At 37.1% G+C, this 17,541-nt stretch overlaps 1 protein-coding gene across 4 annotated transcripts in view; it reads right to left on the reverse strand.

The window, feature by feature from the left end:
- Positions 1–17,541, reverse strand: part of Gabra3 (gamma-aminobutyric acid type A receptor subunit alpha3) — a 332,417-nt gene that overhangs the window by 91,608 nt on the left and 223,268 nt on the right. For all 4 annotated transcript variants that reach the window (XM_038317280.1, XM_038317279.1, XM_038317281.1 and 1 more), the window contains one exon: positions 14,991–15,211. In XM_038317280.1, coding sequence (XP_038173208.1) covers positions 14,991–15,211 — 221 coding nt within the window. The remainder of the gene's footprint in view (positions 1–14,990; positions 15,212–17,541) is intronic.

Below are 17,541 nucleotides of genomic sequence, written 5' to 3' on the forward strand. Positions count from 1 at the left end.
CTGTCGCTTCTATTGTAAGACATAACCAGACCCATTTGGCAAAAGAAAAACATAAAATGCATCCAAATATGAAAGAAAGAAATCACATTATCTCTATTTTCAGACAGGCTATTATATACAGAAAATCTTCAAGACTCCACTAATCAACTACTAAAATTAGCAAACCACTTCATTAAATTTGTAGGGTGCAAAATAAATGTACAAAAGCAGTATTTTCATGCCTTAGCAATCAACTCTTTATAACTGAAAAAAATATGCTTCATCACAATTGTTACAATGTAATAAAATGTGTAGGAATCTTCACATTCTCAAGGAGATGAATGATATACACAGTGTGATAGATATTCTTGGTTGTCAATTAGACAACATCTGGAATTAACAAACCCCCCCCCCAAAAAAAATGTCTGGGCATACTTGTGAGGGACTTTTTGCTTAATTGCATCATCTGAAGTGAGAAGACCCATTTGTAATCCAGACCTTTGAGATGACACACTTTTAGTAAAAATCTTTTGAGGTAGAAAGACCCACCTCTAATCTGAGAGCCATGGCTTCTGCCGGAAGCCTATATAGGAACATCAAAAAAATGAAATTTTTGTACTTTGCCTGCTTTCTCAAACCTCACTAGAAATTCCATTCCTTTATTAGCATTAGAACCTACTTCTTAGGGATTCCAGTGTATACTAAGAACCATCTGAGGCATCCAGCCTTGTGGGCTTAACAAGGATCCTTGGTCCTTCCAAACATAGGCAACCATTGTTGAATTAGCTGAACCACAGCCTATAAGTCATTCTAATAATTCATATATATGTATATATATATACATATGTGTGTGTGTATAGAGACAGACAGACAGACAGAGACACAGAAAACAGAGAGAGACTTATTCATTTTGTAAGTTCTGATACTCTAGAGAACCCTGACTAATACACACACTAAAACTATAGAATAACAATGAAAGAGATTGAAAACAGTAAAGATAATTGAAAATATATCCCCTGTTCATACACCGAAAGAATTAATATGGCTAAAATTACTACTCAAAATAGTTAATACTGCAAAAATGCTACCCAAAATGACCTCTATATTCAAGCAAAAGTGCTCTCAAAACACCAATAATATTTTTTTCAAAAACAGCCTTAAAATTCAAATTAGTATTATTGTCTTGAGTAGTACAAACAGCAGAACTAGAGGCATTATGCTACCTGGCTTCAAATATACCACAAACATTTGCTAATAAAAGAGCATGGCACTCACTTAAAAATAGATGCATAGACAAATGGGACAAAATAGAGAGCACAGAAATAAATTCATATATTCACAGTCAATTGGTTTTCAACAAAGATGCCAAGAACACACAAAGGATAAATGGCATTCTCCTCAGCAAATGGTATTATGAAAACTGCACATTCATACACAGAAAAATTAAGTGAGATTCTTAGTCATGCAACTTACAAACATAAAGTCAAATCTTATTAAAACCTTAATTAAGCATAGTACCTAAGACTCTTGGCTGCTGGAAGAAAACACTGAGGAAAGTTTCATGGCACTATTCTGTACAGTGAATATTTGGACATGGCTTCAAAAGCATAGGTAAAAAACACAAAAAGATTAATTGGCTTACAATAAATTAAAAAGCTACTTAACAGTAAAAGAAACAATCACAATAAAGAGATAGCATATAGAATGGAGGAAAGTCTCTAGAAACATACATCTCACAATGGATTGAGATCCAAGAATAAAATGAACCATGCCAACTCAATAGCAAGAAAATATGATGTACTAAAGATCAATTGATCCAAATACACGTTTATAAAAAAAAAGCCAACATATGTAAGAGAAGCTGTTCCAAATCATTAATCAAGGGCATGCAAATTAATATCACAATAGGAATCGAGGGATAGCTTTAACATAAGACAGGCAACCTGAGTTCAATCACTGGAATGCATGGGTTTGGAGGAGAGAACCAACTGAGAGTTGTCCTCTGAATTCCACATGCAAGCTGTGGCACATCTGCTTCTCTTGTACACTCTTCTCCACATGTGCATATGCATTTGCACACACACACACTTTAGATAGTAAAGAAAACATTAAGATTAACGAGTTAATAATACAAAATTGAAAGTTGCCAAGTAGAATCAGTGCTATCACAATAAAATAAGAGAGGTAAGGCATTTGTTAATTATCTTGATTTAACCAATTCTCACTGTATGCATACATTAAAAACATGATTATATATGGCACAGATGCAAAAAGTTGTATTTGTCAATTTACAAAATTAGACCTCCAGACTTAAAACCCAGTTCTGCCAGCTAGAAGGCTAGAAGGTCCCCTTTTCACTAGCGTATTTACATATACTAGTTAAAGCTCTAAGACTGGATTTTATTAGGAAGAAAAACCATAGATTCAGAAGAATTTGAATTTAAAGATGAAGATTCACTCCACCAGCTTATTGCATTTCTACAAACTCAATATATGAGTGATATTAAACACTTCAACCATTTCATCCAGCCTGAGGAAGCTTACACATCAGACAGAAGATATATGTATTAGAATCTCAAAGTGAAAAGGAGAATAGAGTTGGGGAATAAGGAATAGACACAATGCGGCAATTTTAGTTATTATTCTAGTAGTAATACTAGGGCATATCACTGAGCTAAGAGTCCCTGCTCTTGACTTAACATCACCAAGTAACTATTTCTTTTCAATCTCTTATGAACTAAGATGAATTAATAACTTGTTTATTTAGTATCCTGATTGCATCCTCCCTAGAAATACAGTTTCAAAATGAATACAACTATAAAATATTATTCTTATTATGGCATTTGCTGGATTTTTCTTTTTACTATACCATTCATGCAAAAACCATGTATTTCCCTTGGATTTATCATACTGTGCTTTGCATTCTCTTAGTATTTGAGGGTAGATGCATATATCTTGTCTCTTGGACTAGATTGAATACCATGGGTAAAGCATTTGATTTTCAATTGAAATATACTCAAAAGTTTGAACACAGTGAGAAAATAGCCAAGTCCCAAAGTTATAGAATCTAGTTTCAGAATTCATTATGGTCTCTTCTTTTCCTCTTGAAATTCATATATTTAAACTTCTCAAGGAGATAATGTTTGGTGGTGGGAACTTTCAGGAGTGACTAGGTCATAGGGACTCTACCCCTCATGGAATTAGTCTTTATAAAAAAGTACTGAATGAACTCTTTCAATAACCAAAGTTAGATAGGGACAAAGTAAGAAGACATTATCTTATAAGTGGATACTTAGGCCAGACAATGAATCTGGTGAAACCTTGATCTGGATTTCTACTTCTTCAGAACACTGAACAATAAATTTGGCTGCCTATAAATTACCCACAACAACATTTTTGTTCTAGCTGAGCTAATTAAGACTGCTCATTAGCCCTTAGCACAAGTACAGGGATCCTCTGGAAAATGAGGTTCTGGTCCTCATGTCTTGATAATAACTCTTGCCTTCCTAAGCCATTTGCCATTTTCAGTATATCCCTTATACTACAACATGTAGTATTCGTTATATAGAATGCCTTAGAACTAACCATAGCATTTTTATATCTTAAACTTTGTATGATGACCTAATTTACATACTCTTTATTTAAACTATAGAATTAATTTGCTGCTACAGGAAAAACATTAAATGATTCCTAGAATTTTGCTAAGTGGAGACACAAACTAGGGGAAACCCTAGAGAAAATTCAAGTGTAAAATGTTTGGGGATGACTAGTGTTCCAAAGACTAAAGAGTATTGGATGCATTTGTGTGTTCTGGCTGTTTGACCAGGAGACAGCCCTGCTAAGGGCTGGGAACATAAGAGTTCCCAGTTTAAACTCCATAGGTTAACAGAGTCTTTGGAGTTCAGTGTGAGCCCCACTGTAGACAATCTGTCAACTAGGCCTTTTGGAAGTGGAGCAATGTGTTCTGTGCTCAGAGGGATGTTATTTCTAAAAGCTAAAGGATGGACAACACTATCTAGAAAGAGATGCCAGGCAGACTATTTCTGTAATCATGGAGTAAAGGATCTGGAATTTATGGTGCAAAAGAAAGGATAGTAAATCACTAATAGCCATTATCTGTACAGGATGAGTCACTTGAAATATGCCCTCCCAAACACCCAAACCAAGCTGTGCATTAGTCACCAGAATTCCAGTTGTCTGCAGAGTAACCATTAAATCCTCAAGCTAGAGACAGGAGACTCAGTGCACAGGAAGGAAGGCCATCACCTTATCACTGTTTGTAGCCTTCAGAAGGAACAAGTGAGCTTAACAATTACCTCAGAGGTATAACTCCATCCTCATTTTTTGACGATCCTACTTTCCCTCACTCTCCGTTCATCGACAAATACTTGAGATTTCACAGAAGAATCTGCATCCATCTTTGTTCCTTGCCTGAATGCTGTTCTTTCTATGTATAACACATCTTCTTCTAATCTGTGCTTGGAAACTACCTATGCCAGGATGCTTTGTTAATATAATATAGACATGATTTTCTCCAGTTCCAAGAAGCCCTAGAGCACTTTGTACAAATATTACAATCCTTGACATATAGGTTTTAAGTGTCTGTGTGCCTGACTTCTGAAGAGGATTTCTGTTTGTTATGATAACCTATGCCTAGGCTACTGGTTAACACATAGCAAATCATTGATTTGTGCTTCTTGATGTATGGGTGCACTCAGCACACAGCATCATTTGTGACTGACTAAAGAATTCTACTAGTTATTCTTTCTTGCCTCATTCTAAGCCTCCCCAGATGCCCAAATGAGACACTCTATCTCTTCTATGTTCTGTTCTTGCTGCTGTTTAAACTCTCTAAATGTGCTTCAGAGCATAAGGAACTGCAGGTAGAATCCACTAGAGCAAAAGCTATCACAAAAAGAACTGTGTGAAAGAAAGCTATCAAGACTGGGTTGCCCTGATTACATTAAATCCTATACTATTAAAATTCTTACCCAAATGCCTTCCCTGGTTCCTGGTTATTTAAGGTTATATAATGAAAATTCAAGTGTGATGTATTAGCATCTAAACTAGGAAGAGAGGAGCATTGCTTTAAAGTTTAAGGTAGAAAGTTCCTTGCATCAAACAGTTTTTAACATTCAAACAATCTATCTTTAACACATTCCAAGTACATGAGCAAGACTGACCCAATCATACAATTAAAGTATGAAAGAAGAAATCATAATCTCAGCATGACAGATATCATCTCTCAGTTGGTTCAGAACATCACTTTTCTCTTGATGACTCAACGTGGAGATAGCCGTGACTATTTCCTTTGTTTTTCAGCTAAATATAGGACACTATTATGGCATAGCACAACACGTAAAGGACACTTTGTACAATGCATTCTGTTTTACAAACCCTCACTGTGTGAAAGTTCTATTGGTTTCCAGAGCTGCACTTCCCAATGCATCTCATCATGTCCAGTTCATATTCATTACTTTAAAATGGTCCCCAAGCGTTATTGTATTTCAAGAAGTGCTGCATCGTAGTGTGAGCAAGAAAATCACCTTTAACTGTGAGCTAAGTTTCTGTATAGCTCTTCTTTTAGGTTTGTAACTTTGGTCCACTGAAATTCCAGTTTCTTAAAACCTCTAGAGAGAGCAGCCACATGCCAGGGTGTATCACATAGATCTCACACATTATCACATTTACTGTTGGCAATGGCTTTGAAGGCCAGATAACACTATACTTCATATTGTTTAACAGAGAATGGCCTAGGAATCACCTTACCGCACAATCCATTTCCTTAATCATAACCATAATGCTGCACTATGACTCAGCACTAATTGTCCATGGTAATTGATATGAAGATTGAGTGATACAAATATGTATAAAGCACCTCGTGCAGTATCTGCCACATTGAAAATCCTCAAGAAGTATAAATTTATAGCCTTCTGCTCTTGTTAGCTAAATATTGAATTTTTCTCTAAAATGTAGAGAGTTTGTTTTTTTTTAATCTTATTAGTAGAACTGCAATCTATTCAGTGTCCAGGAAAATATATCCTATACATTTTAAATGTTCCCTTTCAAACTGTACTTGGCCTCTAAGTTCTAAAGAAAATCTCTCTTATTCTTGTTTGCTTTACTACTCTGAATCTCTCATACTTTTGTCCAGGACTTTGTCATTCTGAGGACCATCAATGCTCCACTAACTAGTATCCCCATTGTCAACTGATCCTTCAAGAATACAACCAGATGTTTTAATTTCAAAACAAATCTGGAATCCTTTTTGTACACAGCAGTATTTATTTTCCCAGCTTGGCTTGCTAGTAAAGCATATACAAATAACCCATTCCATAAAAGCAGGCTACTAGAAATGACTGTGCTCTCAAAGCCTAACTAACTCACAGTCACCTCCCACATACCAATCTCTGTCCTTACTCTGACTCACTTCACACAAACAAGCCGCTGCTGTTAGAAATTATGTGTTTAATATGGTAGAGCCACAAGATGAGTGAACTTTGGGTCCTTGAACCCATCACTTCTAAATGAGCCTGCTGTCAATGAAGAATATCTGCTTTAAACTTGAAAAAAAAACAAGAAATACATTTCTATCCCATTGATCACATTTGAACTTTCATACATTTTAGGGGTTAGCTGTTTGTGTTAGCACAAAGGATCTCAACATGCCGCTCACATTTGCTTCCCTTTTATTTTTTATTTTTATTTTATGTGTATTGGTGTTTTGCTGGCATATATGTTATGTTCCACATGTATGTCTGGTGTCCAAAGAGGCCAGAAGAGTGTATTGGATCCCATGGGACTGGAGTTACAGATAGTTTTGAGCAGCATGTGATTGCTGGAAATTGAATTTAGGCCTTCTGGAAGAGCAGCAAGTGCTCTTAGCTTCTGAGCCAGCTCTCTAGCACATTGTTAAAAAACAAAACAAAATAAACAATACTTTCACTATGCCACCAGGCTGCCCTTGAAGTTTTAATACCCAAGTGCTGGAATTATAGTGTGTGGCTATGTCTAGCACATCTTTTACAATAATATTTCCCTATAATTATAGGACAAAGGTACTCTGTATCTCATTAAAAAATGAAACCTTCCAAATAGTAACATAATTTGGCTATATTCCCTTTGCCCTTTCTGTTTATTTATCTTTTATTTTTGAAATTAAAATGTAATTACATTGTTTTCTCAATTCCCTTTCTTTTTTCCTAACCTCTACCCTTTCCTATTACTGTTATTATCCAAAAGCACATTTCTCTTTGGCACTCAATGGGAATTTTAACAATTGGATCACTTGTCACTTATGTTTTTTTTTTCTTTTTTTAACTCAATTTCTTTTTTTCTCTCTCATGGTTTATTTTTTTATATTTAAAAATTTCCATCTCCTCCCCTCCTCCTCCCCCTTCCCTCCCCTCCTTCTCCCCCTTCCTTCCCCTCCCCTCCACCCATACCTCCCCTCCCTCCCTCTCAAGGCCAAGGAGCCATCAGGGTTCCCCACTCTAACTCAATTTCTTCATTTATTTTATATACCAACCACAGTTTTCTTCCCCACCTTTCTTTTTGTTCCCTGCCCCCTCCTCCCATCTATCTCCCCATCCACTCCTCCTCCACTATTCAGAAAGTGGCAGGCCTCCCATGGGAGTCAACAAAGCATGTCATATCATGATGAGGCAGGACCAACCTCCTCCTCCTGCATCAAGGCTGGGGGAGGCATCCCTGCATCTAGAATAGGTTCCAAAAAGCTAGCTCAAACATAAGGGACAGGCTCTGGTCCCACTGCTAGGGGACCCACAAGCACACCAAACTATAAAACTGTTGGTCCCATGTAGGCTTCCTAGCTGTAAATATTTGCGTTTTCCCAGAAGTCTTCTTTGGTTATAAATCCATACAACCCTCTGGGCAGAGTCAGGGAGATGCCACGTAGTTGCCAAAGGGGGAAGATGCCAGAAATTTACCCAGTAAGCCACAGCTTCATGGCAATACACAGTTTAATAGAAATGGATTAATTCAAGATGTAAGAGCTAGCTAGGAATACACTTGAGTCATTGGTCAGGCCTTGTTGTAATTGATACAGTTTCTGTGTCATCATTCAGGTTTGGGTGGTGGGAAAACAAAAGAGCACCTTCTGTCTACATTACCAAATAATGGCAAACAATCATGGGAAATTCATTTGTATATTTTAGGCTTAATCATATATACATATATCATAATAAATATATAGGCATATATATTGAAGAGTTACTGCTAAGATTTAAAATAATATAAGTAAGTGCCTGGCACATAGTAGACATTCAGTGATGGAGGAGAGTTATCTGTCTATGTTTCTTTCATTGGTTAATTAATAAAGAAAACTGCCTTGGCCCTTTAAGAACAGAAAATTAGGTAGGTGGAGTAGACAGAACAGAATTGTGGGAACAAGGAAGTAGAGTTAGAGAGACGCTTCAGGCATTCGCCATAGTGAGTCTCCATGCTGCTCCTCTCCGAGATGGACGCAGGTTAAGATCTCTCCTGGTAAGCCACAACTCGTGGTGCTACCCAGATTACTAAATATGGGTTAAAGAAAGATGTGAGAATTAACCAATAAGAGGCTGAAACTATGGGCCAAGCAGTGTTTTAAAAGAATACAGTTTCCGTGTAATTATTTCGGGTGTAAAGCTAGCCGGTGGCCGGGTGGTGGGACGCAGCCCTGCCGCCTTCACACTACAATTCAGTACTCGACAATTCTCAGAAATTATCTGTTATTAGAAAAGTACTACAGTAGCTTCCTTATTAAGCACCTTCTTCATCATCTTTCCCTCATTTCAATCTGCCTTGTTCATGTTCTCAGAGTGTTCTATCTAAAGTGTAAATCTGTTTGATTTCTTCCTCTGCAATATGCTTTTCCATGAATCACCATCTTCGTTCTGTCAACATATCTTGTAGGTGCCTTTCCCCAAGACAGACCACTTACCTAACTGTTCTCTGGTCCTATTATACTGATCTTCAGTGTGTTCTCACTACCTCACTCCCTTATATTACAGGTCTATAGACTACTATACCATTTCTTTACTACTTTTTTTCCTTGTCTCTGAATATAGTTTACTATTACCCATCTCTTAGAACTGAGTTTAAAAGTAGGTTCTTACAGTGATGCATGTCTTTAATTTAAGCACTGGGAGGGCAGAGGTCAGTGTATCAGTTGGAGTTAAAAACCAGTTTGGTCTACATAGTGAGCTACAGACCATCTAGTGCGATATAGTGAAATTTTATCTCAAAATAAAATGCAGTTTCTCATGGGATTTATGGTAGATGTGTCAAGTGGGTAATTTTGTTGTAACTGCTAGATTCTTATTATGCTGGGTAGTTTTATATTGTCTTGACACATGCTAGAGTCTTTTGGGAATAGGGAACTCAGTTGAAAAAATAGCCCCACCAGATTAGTCTGTAGTCAAGCCTGTGATATATTTTCTTAATTAGTGATTGATGTCAGAGGGTCTAGCCCATTGTGGCTGGTGCCACACCTGGGCAGGTGGCCTGAGCATGTATAAGAAAGAAATCAGGCTACCCAAGTCTTGAAGATCAAAGCAGTAAGCAGTATTCTTCAATGGCCTCTGCATCACATTTTTGTTTAGTTTGCTTTTTGATGCTTGGGTATTATTTTATTTTCTTCTTATTCCATGATTCCATGATATTTTGTACATCTCCCTGTGAAGGGATTTTGTATTACTGTACATACCTCCTTAACTACAATGCTATAAAGCCTTTTTTAAAGAATTTATGTGCATTGATGATTTTCTGGCATGTATGTCTGTATGAGGTTATTGGGCACCCTGCAACTGGAGCTACATACATTTGTGAGCTGCCATGTGGGTGCTAAGAATTGAATCAGCATCCTTTGGAAGGGCAACCAGTGCTCTTAACCACTAAGCCATCTTTCCAGCCCATACAATATTTATGAAGTCTTTAAGAGGTAAGTGGTTCCTTACTTATCTCTGTAGTGTGCTACATCTCAGAGTCTTACACATACTAAGTTCTTATAAATATGTTGTTATGCAGATGATTCAATGGAATAAAATCTAGTTAAATTTTATGGGTATTTTCCAACCTATTCAGAAGTTCAATAGGATTCTTACTATATTATTGGTATCAGTTAATATTAACATTACATATTTATCCTTTTTTCATCATTAATAATATATTATTATATCAATAAATATTATTATATCATTAATAAAGAAAGGGTTCACTACTCTATCTTGGGCAGTTTAGAATAGTTCATAAATGCGTATATCATGTTGAGCTAGTTCTGTGAAATTTCTGTGTTGTTCCAATTTTAGTATGTGTGCTGCTGAGGGTAATAGGGTTCAGCCTTCATTTCCTGGTCATCCTGAAGTTCCAAGATGAGGTACGACAAAGTTCCCCAACTGTCCCAGTTATATACTCATAAAAGACCTCGTTCAATTTTTCCAAGGAGCTATCTATCCTCTGAAGTTTACTCATGGAGTCCAAAATAAAGAAAATAAACATTATATGCCACTATTACTTGTCTACAGAGTTCAGACTGGTTTTAATTGCCTTGGGCACACACATGCCTTGAATGATTTAGTTACCAGAAAAGATAACCCTGGCAGGATGCCAGGTCACCACAGGGGGTTGTAATAACAACAGTGCTACAGAATAATAAATAAATAAATAAATAAATAAATAAATAAATAAATAAATAAATAAGAGTGCTACAGAATGAGTCTTTGAGAAATTCTAGATGATTTGCAGGCCTTTTTCAATTTCTATTTTCTGTGTTGTTGCAAGGCAGGCAGCAGCTAGTATTATTAAACGAAGAACTGAAGAAAGGAAACAGCTTGTGACTTGTGAAGGTCACTAGATGACTCACTTGTGGAGCCATAAAAAGAGACAAGATTTTATCTCAGAGTTTTGAGTCTCTGCCCACCTTTCCACCCACGTTCTGGGATCTAAGGTGTACTCTCTGCTGTGCTAGGAAAATAATGGTTTAATCAACCTTCTGTCCTTCTGTTCTGTTTGGATACCATACTTCAAAATAAGCATAAAGGCATTCTGCCTATACACAGAACTCATAAATCCTTACTTTCTCATCTGATTCAGAGCACAGAGACCTCAATAGAAATCTTCTTCTTTCTGGTGACTAATCATTTGCTTTGCTTCACCTTTGGCACATCTCAAGATACAGACTCATGTTCTTGCTTCATAGTTCAGTTTTTATGTTCTCCCTTTTCTTTTTTGCCTCCCTCTCCTCTAAAGCTAAAATATGTATTATCTAATTTATCTAATATTTCTTTTTATAAGATTTATTTTTATTTGTGTATGAGAGAGGGGGGGAGAGGAGAGGAGAGGAGAGGAGAGGAGAGGAGAGGAGAGGAGAGGAGAGGAGAGGAGAGGAGAGGAGAGGAGAGAAGAGGAGAGGAGAGAGAATGGGAGAGAGGAACATTTGAGTGCAGTACTGGTAGAGGCCAGAAGAGGGTGTCAGATGTTCTGGAGCTATAGGCAACTGCAGGCTGCCAGAAGGGTCCTAGAAACTGAACTAGAATCCTCTACAAGAGCAGAAAGCACTCTTAACAACTGAAACATCTCTCTAGATCCCACCCCCTTTTTTCTTTCACTGCTCATATTCTCCTTTGCTATTTTCATCATTCTCTTCTCCTTTTAAATTCTCTTATTATTCACGTTTTTAACAACGTACATACCCAGTTTAGCATTCTTTCTACCTCATTTCATTATCTTGTCTTCTGCTCACATATAGTCTACTCTGGACGTAAATACAATGTACTGCCAAACTCTTTTCCTTTCTCCACTTTAATAGAGTTGTGACTTTCTTCTATCTATTCCTATTCTGATGTTCTAATTATGTCCAAATTCTTCTTTTACATCATGTGCATTCATTTATCCCACCTGTCTTATTTGCCCTATATTTCACATATAGTGAAAAACCTAACTGTAGTTTTAATGCAAACCCATGTGCTTTTCTCTGTCATAAAAAAGTTATTTCTAGAGTGTCCTCAGTGTTTACCTATCTGCTCTTTTCTGCTATCTGACAAATATGTGCTAGACTCTCCATGTATAGCAAATAGAACCTGACCTTTATAACTACTGGGTAGGCATTATACGTCCCCATTTTTCTCCAGTTTCTCAGTTTCCTCATCTCTAAGGTAGAGATAATAGTCTCTAGACCTTAAGGTAGTTATAAACGTTCAGTGACTAGAACACTGGCAAGCACCATGTTCATATGATATTGATGTTGATGACTGTAAAGGACACCACTGATACTATTAAAAGCAATCCAATCCTTTAACGTATCTATCAACATTTATAGTACCAAGGTTTTTCATAATACCAATCATTGTATGGATTGGTGAAACCAATATCTGCCTTAGTTCTTTTTTTTTTCTTTTTGAGAATACTCAGCCTGTACAGAGAGGTGTGCTTTACTGCTCTCCTACTCCCTCCTCAATTTCAACCAAGATACCCATCAAGATTATTCATCACAAGTCCTTGCCTTGTTAACTTTAACACCCAAATACATCTCCTCAAATCATATCTAGCCTGCAAAGAAAAATATGGCAAGATCATAATTCCACCTAACACTATACATCTCTCTTCCATCCAAACCACATCCATTGTTTCCCTTCAGTTTGACCACCTCTGAAAGAGACCAAACTCTTAACTTTGACCTCCTGTGAGATATTTTTAAAAAGCTTTCAATGTACAATGAAACATATAAAGCATTGCCATTTCAAAACAGGAGGAATGGAGTTGAGAAAGGAGGAATTTGGCAAACGAAAAGACCAAAACTCGGCACGTTAAATTCTATACCTCTATGTTTAGAATCTCAGGAACAGAAAGGACTTAGGCAGCCTTGAATCTTACTAACTTCCCAGTTACAGTATATAAGGTTACTTCCTTGGTCTGGATCTAGTAACTTCCAGCAATTTTGCTCAGCAGACATTGCATTTTCCTGGCATGCCTAAGTTCCTGTATTTTCAGCTTTACTCCCACAGCTACACATTCCTCCTTCTCAGGGATTCCCAGGGAATTTGACCTTGCTATATATCTCTTGGTCTCCCTGTCTTTCCTTTGAAAGGTCTGATGATCTCATGACCTCTGCACTCTTCATACCTACAAAGTAGCATTAAATATAAACTATAAAGGTCTGTTGCCAGCTTGTATGGTAGCAGAACCTGTAGCAGAATTAATAAAAACCCAGAGACTGAAACTGAGATCCAACCTGAAGGCCAGAAAAGTAAAACAGCCAGCTACTGGCTCTTATCTCAACCTCAGTCCAAAATGGCGATCCTGCCTACAGGAATCTCAGAATGAGACTGTGTCTGTGAGCTGTCTCCTCCCATTTTATAATCCTCTCTAGGGCTGGGATTAAAGGTGTGCACCACTGGGATTAAAGGCATGCACTGCCCGGTTTCTATGACAAACTAGTGAGACTACTGGAATTGAAGGTGTGTGTCACCTGGTCTGTAAGGCTGAGCACTGGGGCTGTTTTACTCTCTGATCTTCAGACAATCTTTATTTATTAAAATGCAAATAAAATGCCACTACAAGAACCCACTTAGACTACTTACTGCAATAGCAGGTCTAGAGTGTTTGATGAATCTACATTGAAAGTTTACATCTACCTGTTAGATACAGGTTATCTCAATAACTCAAAATTGACAGTCATTAATATGGGCACAGGGTTCAGGAATTAAAAACTGATAACAGTGAAGCTATTAAAAATACAAACAGAAAGCATAAGGACCGAGAAAGTGTTTCTTTGTTGGAGCAAAGAATATTATTATATTGCAAATGCTTCCAAAATTAATCTTCTTGACATCAAAATGCTATGACATCTGTCTTAGTCACTGTTCTATTGCTATGCTGTGCAGAGACACCATGACCAAGGCAGCTCTTATGAAAGAAAGCATTTAATTGGGGGCTTGCTCAAATTTTTAGAATTAGTCCATTATCATGCTGGGGACCATGTCAGGATGCATAGCACTAGAGCAGTAGTTGAGAGCTACATGCTGATTCATAGACAGCAGACAGAGAATGGACCTGACATGGGCTTTTCAAACCCAAAGCCCATCCCTAGCGACACATTTCCTCCAACAAGGTGATACCTACTCCAACAAGGCCACACCTCCTAATCCTTCTAATCCTTCCAAAGACTTGTACTCCCTGGTGACTAAGTATTCAACAATATAAGCATATGGGGGCCATTCTTATTCTACCTACCATAACATTCAGTCACTCAAATGATAATGACAAGCATAAAACATAAAGCTATGTGGTTTTTATGCATTGGGATGAAGGTATAAAGGTATACATTTTATATTTCAATGATATGTGTACTATAAACTTATTTGGAAAATTTACTCATATCAAACTTCTATACCCCAGGCAATGAGACATAACAATTTTTTTATTTTAAATGTTCTAGAGAATATCTATCAACATCTCTTTTGCTTTTTATAACTCAATCACGGGGCTGCTTTGCTACTGCATTTAAAACTACTATGTTCTAACGAGCATAGTACTTATGACTCTTCAATTATTTTGTAAGTTTATGCAGTTAGGTGTTCTTGAACACATATGTGCCTCTGTTCATACATATAAGTCTCTGAAGATGTATGTATTTATACACTAAAAATTACATTTCTTTGTGTCTCAGGATGTTTGTATGTGTAACTATATGGAATATAGAATATGCATGCTTGTTTGTATACATATAAATGTGTTAAAAGTGTCCTTATGCATCAATATGTATGTACAATACATAGCACATATGCTTTTCAAAATACATATGATACAGTTCTATAAACTGGAAAGAATACTATGTATATAAAACTATTGAATTCATATATATGTATATTTTACTGAGTATATATTAAAATATAAGTTACTTGTGTCTGTTGATAAACCAAAGGAATTTTCAGTATATAACTTAAAACTTTCTACTTTCAAAAAAAGTCCTAGGTCCAAAATATTCTGACTGGGGGTTACCACTCTCTTACCTCATTGTATAGAGGAGGGTACCATTGTCTACCAGTCTGAGCAGCTTGTTGGGTGTGGTCATATTGTGAGCCACTGATTTCTTGCCATTGTGGAAGAAGGTGTCCGGAGTCCATATCTTACTAGCCAGAAGGTTGTTCAGTGGAAGAATCTTCATAGGTCCATCAAATTTCAGTCTTTCATCATGCCATGTCTGTCTAAAAAATACATCAATAGTATATTCCTAGAACAGAAAAAGCAAGAGAGAAGTAATGTTTCAGTAGGGTTCTGATGAGGATCAACAATGCCACTGGCAAATATTAATCAAAATATTTTCTATGATATAGAGGAGTCTACTAGAAGTACTTACTAGTGAGTATGACAAATGATAATAACTGAAAATTATTGCCATGCTAACCAATAGGTATACAATTAATAATGATACATATATCTAATCATATATCTAACATATTTTACTAGAAAAGCCATTTCCAACACTGGCCTATGTACAATACAGGCTGAGCACAAGACTTTCCTTCTCTGTGCTATTATAGCTCTAGAAAAAAAAAACGTTCTTTGTCTTTATTGATGAATGATCTCATACGAACATTAAAGGTCATTACAACAATAACCATAAAATAAAACCATATACTTTAATACAACTTTTATCTGAGTCCCAGCTTTTTACATGTGTTCAAGGGATTAAAAGAGGTCCTCATACTTATGGAGTGAACTCTTTACTAAGTGAGAAATTTCCCCAGCTTGTTTGCTTTGCTTTTCCTTTCTTTTCTTTTCTCTCTCTCCCTCACCCCACCTCTATTTCTTATACACAGTCTCCAAATCTAGAATTCTCTTGGCATACACAACATTACTGGCCAAGTTAGCAGGAAATCTACAATATTGGGTGTGAATACTGCTGGAAGGAAGAGTGCCACAGAAGGAATGGACCCCAAACTATGAGTATATTTCTACTTTAAATAGTGGCAGACTGTTGGACTACCCATAAATTTATGTTTCAGTAAAAAGCAGGTTTTAAAAAATAGAGCAGTCCTCCACCAGCTCAAACATGCTGGGTGATATTTGTGAGGTGGCTGCTGTTTAAATGAACCAAATCTTTCAATTTAATTGGCAAAACGGTAAAATCTTATTAGATTAATGTGTCACAACAAAAGTTCAAACCAAGAACATGACCTACAACTGCTGGTCACTTTCTTAAAGCAAGAAACCCACTGAGAATGTAAATCCCTACTTCTGATTACAGGATCCAACCAAATCCTTGACTAGTCATTAAAGAGGACATCCTTCCTTCAGAGCTCATGGAACTTAACAGAAGGGAGATATAAAGATTGTAAGAGCCAGAGGGGATGTAGGTCACCAAAAGAACAAGGCCCTCTAAATCAACGTGAGAAAAGCTCATGTGAACTCACAGAGATTGAGGTGGCAAGCACAGGACCTGTATTTGGGGTGCTTTTCCTTTTTTTTGGCTTGTCCAACTTCAATGTAATAGTTTTTGTTGTATCTTATGGGTGTAGGAGGTCCTTCTGTCTATGTGTTGCCTTCATTGGTTAATAAAGGAACTGCTTTGGGCCTATAGCAGAGCTGTAGGGGAACAAACAGAGCTAGGTGGGGCAAATTAATGGCATGTTTGGAGGAAGAAGGCAGAGTCAGAGAGATGCCATGGGTCCGCTGCCAGAGAAAAACGTGCTGAAACTTTGCTGGTAGGACGACCTCGTGGTGATATACAGATTAATAGAAACGGGTTAAATTAAAATGCAAGAGTTAGCCCATAGGAAGTTGGAGCTAATGGCCAAGCAGTGATTTAAATAATATAGTTTCTGTGTGGTTATTTAAGTGCTGGGCGGCCAGGATGAATAAGTGGGCCCTCCTACAACATCTTATTATATTTTATTTTGTAAAAAAAAATCTTTCTACAAAATTGAAATATTTTTTAAAGAAAAATCACTAGGGTTAAAAATGGAAAAATTATTCAAATACAATGAGAATGTCAATATGAATACATATATCCATAATATATAAGAATAAAAAGTTTCAATAAATTTAAGCATTGAAAAGCTATTTGAATGCACAAAAATCATTTTGACTTTTAAAATATATTTTATAGACTTTATGCTCTTTGTATTAAATTTTAGTCAAACTTTAAAGTTCTTTTTTCTATTATTATTATTATTACAAATTTTCACCTCCTCACCTCCTCCCATTTCCCTCCCCCTCCCCTCTCCCCCTTCCCTTCCCTCTCCAGTCCAAAGAACAGTCAGGGTTCCCTGCCCTGTGGGAAGTCCAAGGTCCTCCCCCCTCCATCCAGGTCTAGGAAGGTGAGCATCCAAACAGACTAGGTTCCCACAAAGCCAGTCCATGGAGTAGAATCAAAACCCAGTGCCAATGTCCTTGGCTTCTCAGTCAGCCCTCCATGTAAGCCACGTTCAGAGAGTCCAGTTTGATCACATGCTCCATCAGTCCCAGTCCAGCTGGCCTTGGTGAGTTCCCATTAGATCGGCCCTACAGTCACAGTGGGTGGGAGCACCCCTCGTGGCCCTGACTTCCTTGCTCATGTTC

The sequence above is a fragment of the Arvicola amphibius genome, chromosome X, assembly GCF_903992535.2.
Source record: "Arvicola amphibius chromosome X, mArvAmp1.2, whole genome shotgun sequence".
Classification (NCBI taxonomy): Eukaryota; Metazoa; Chordata; class Mammalia; order Rodentia; family Cricetidae; genus Arvicola; species Arvicola amphibius.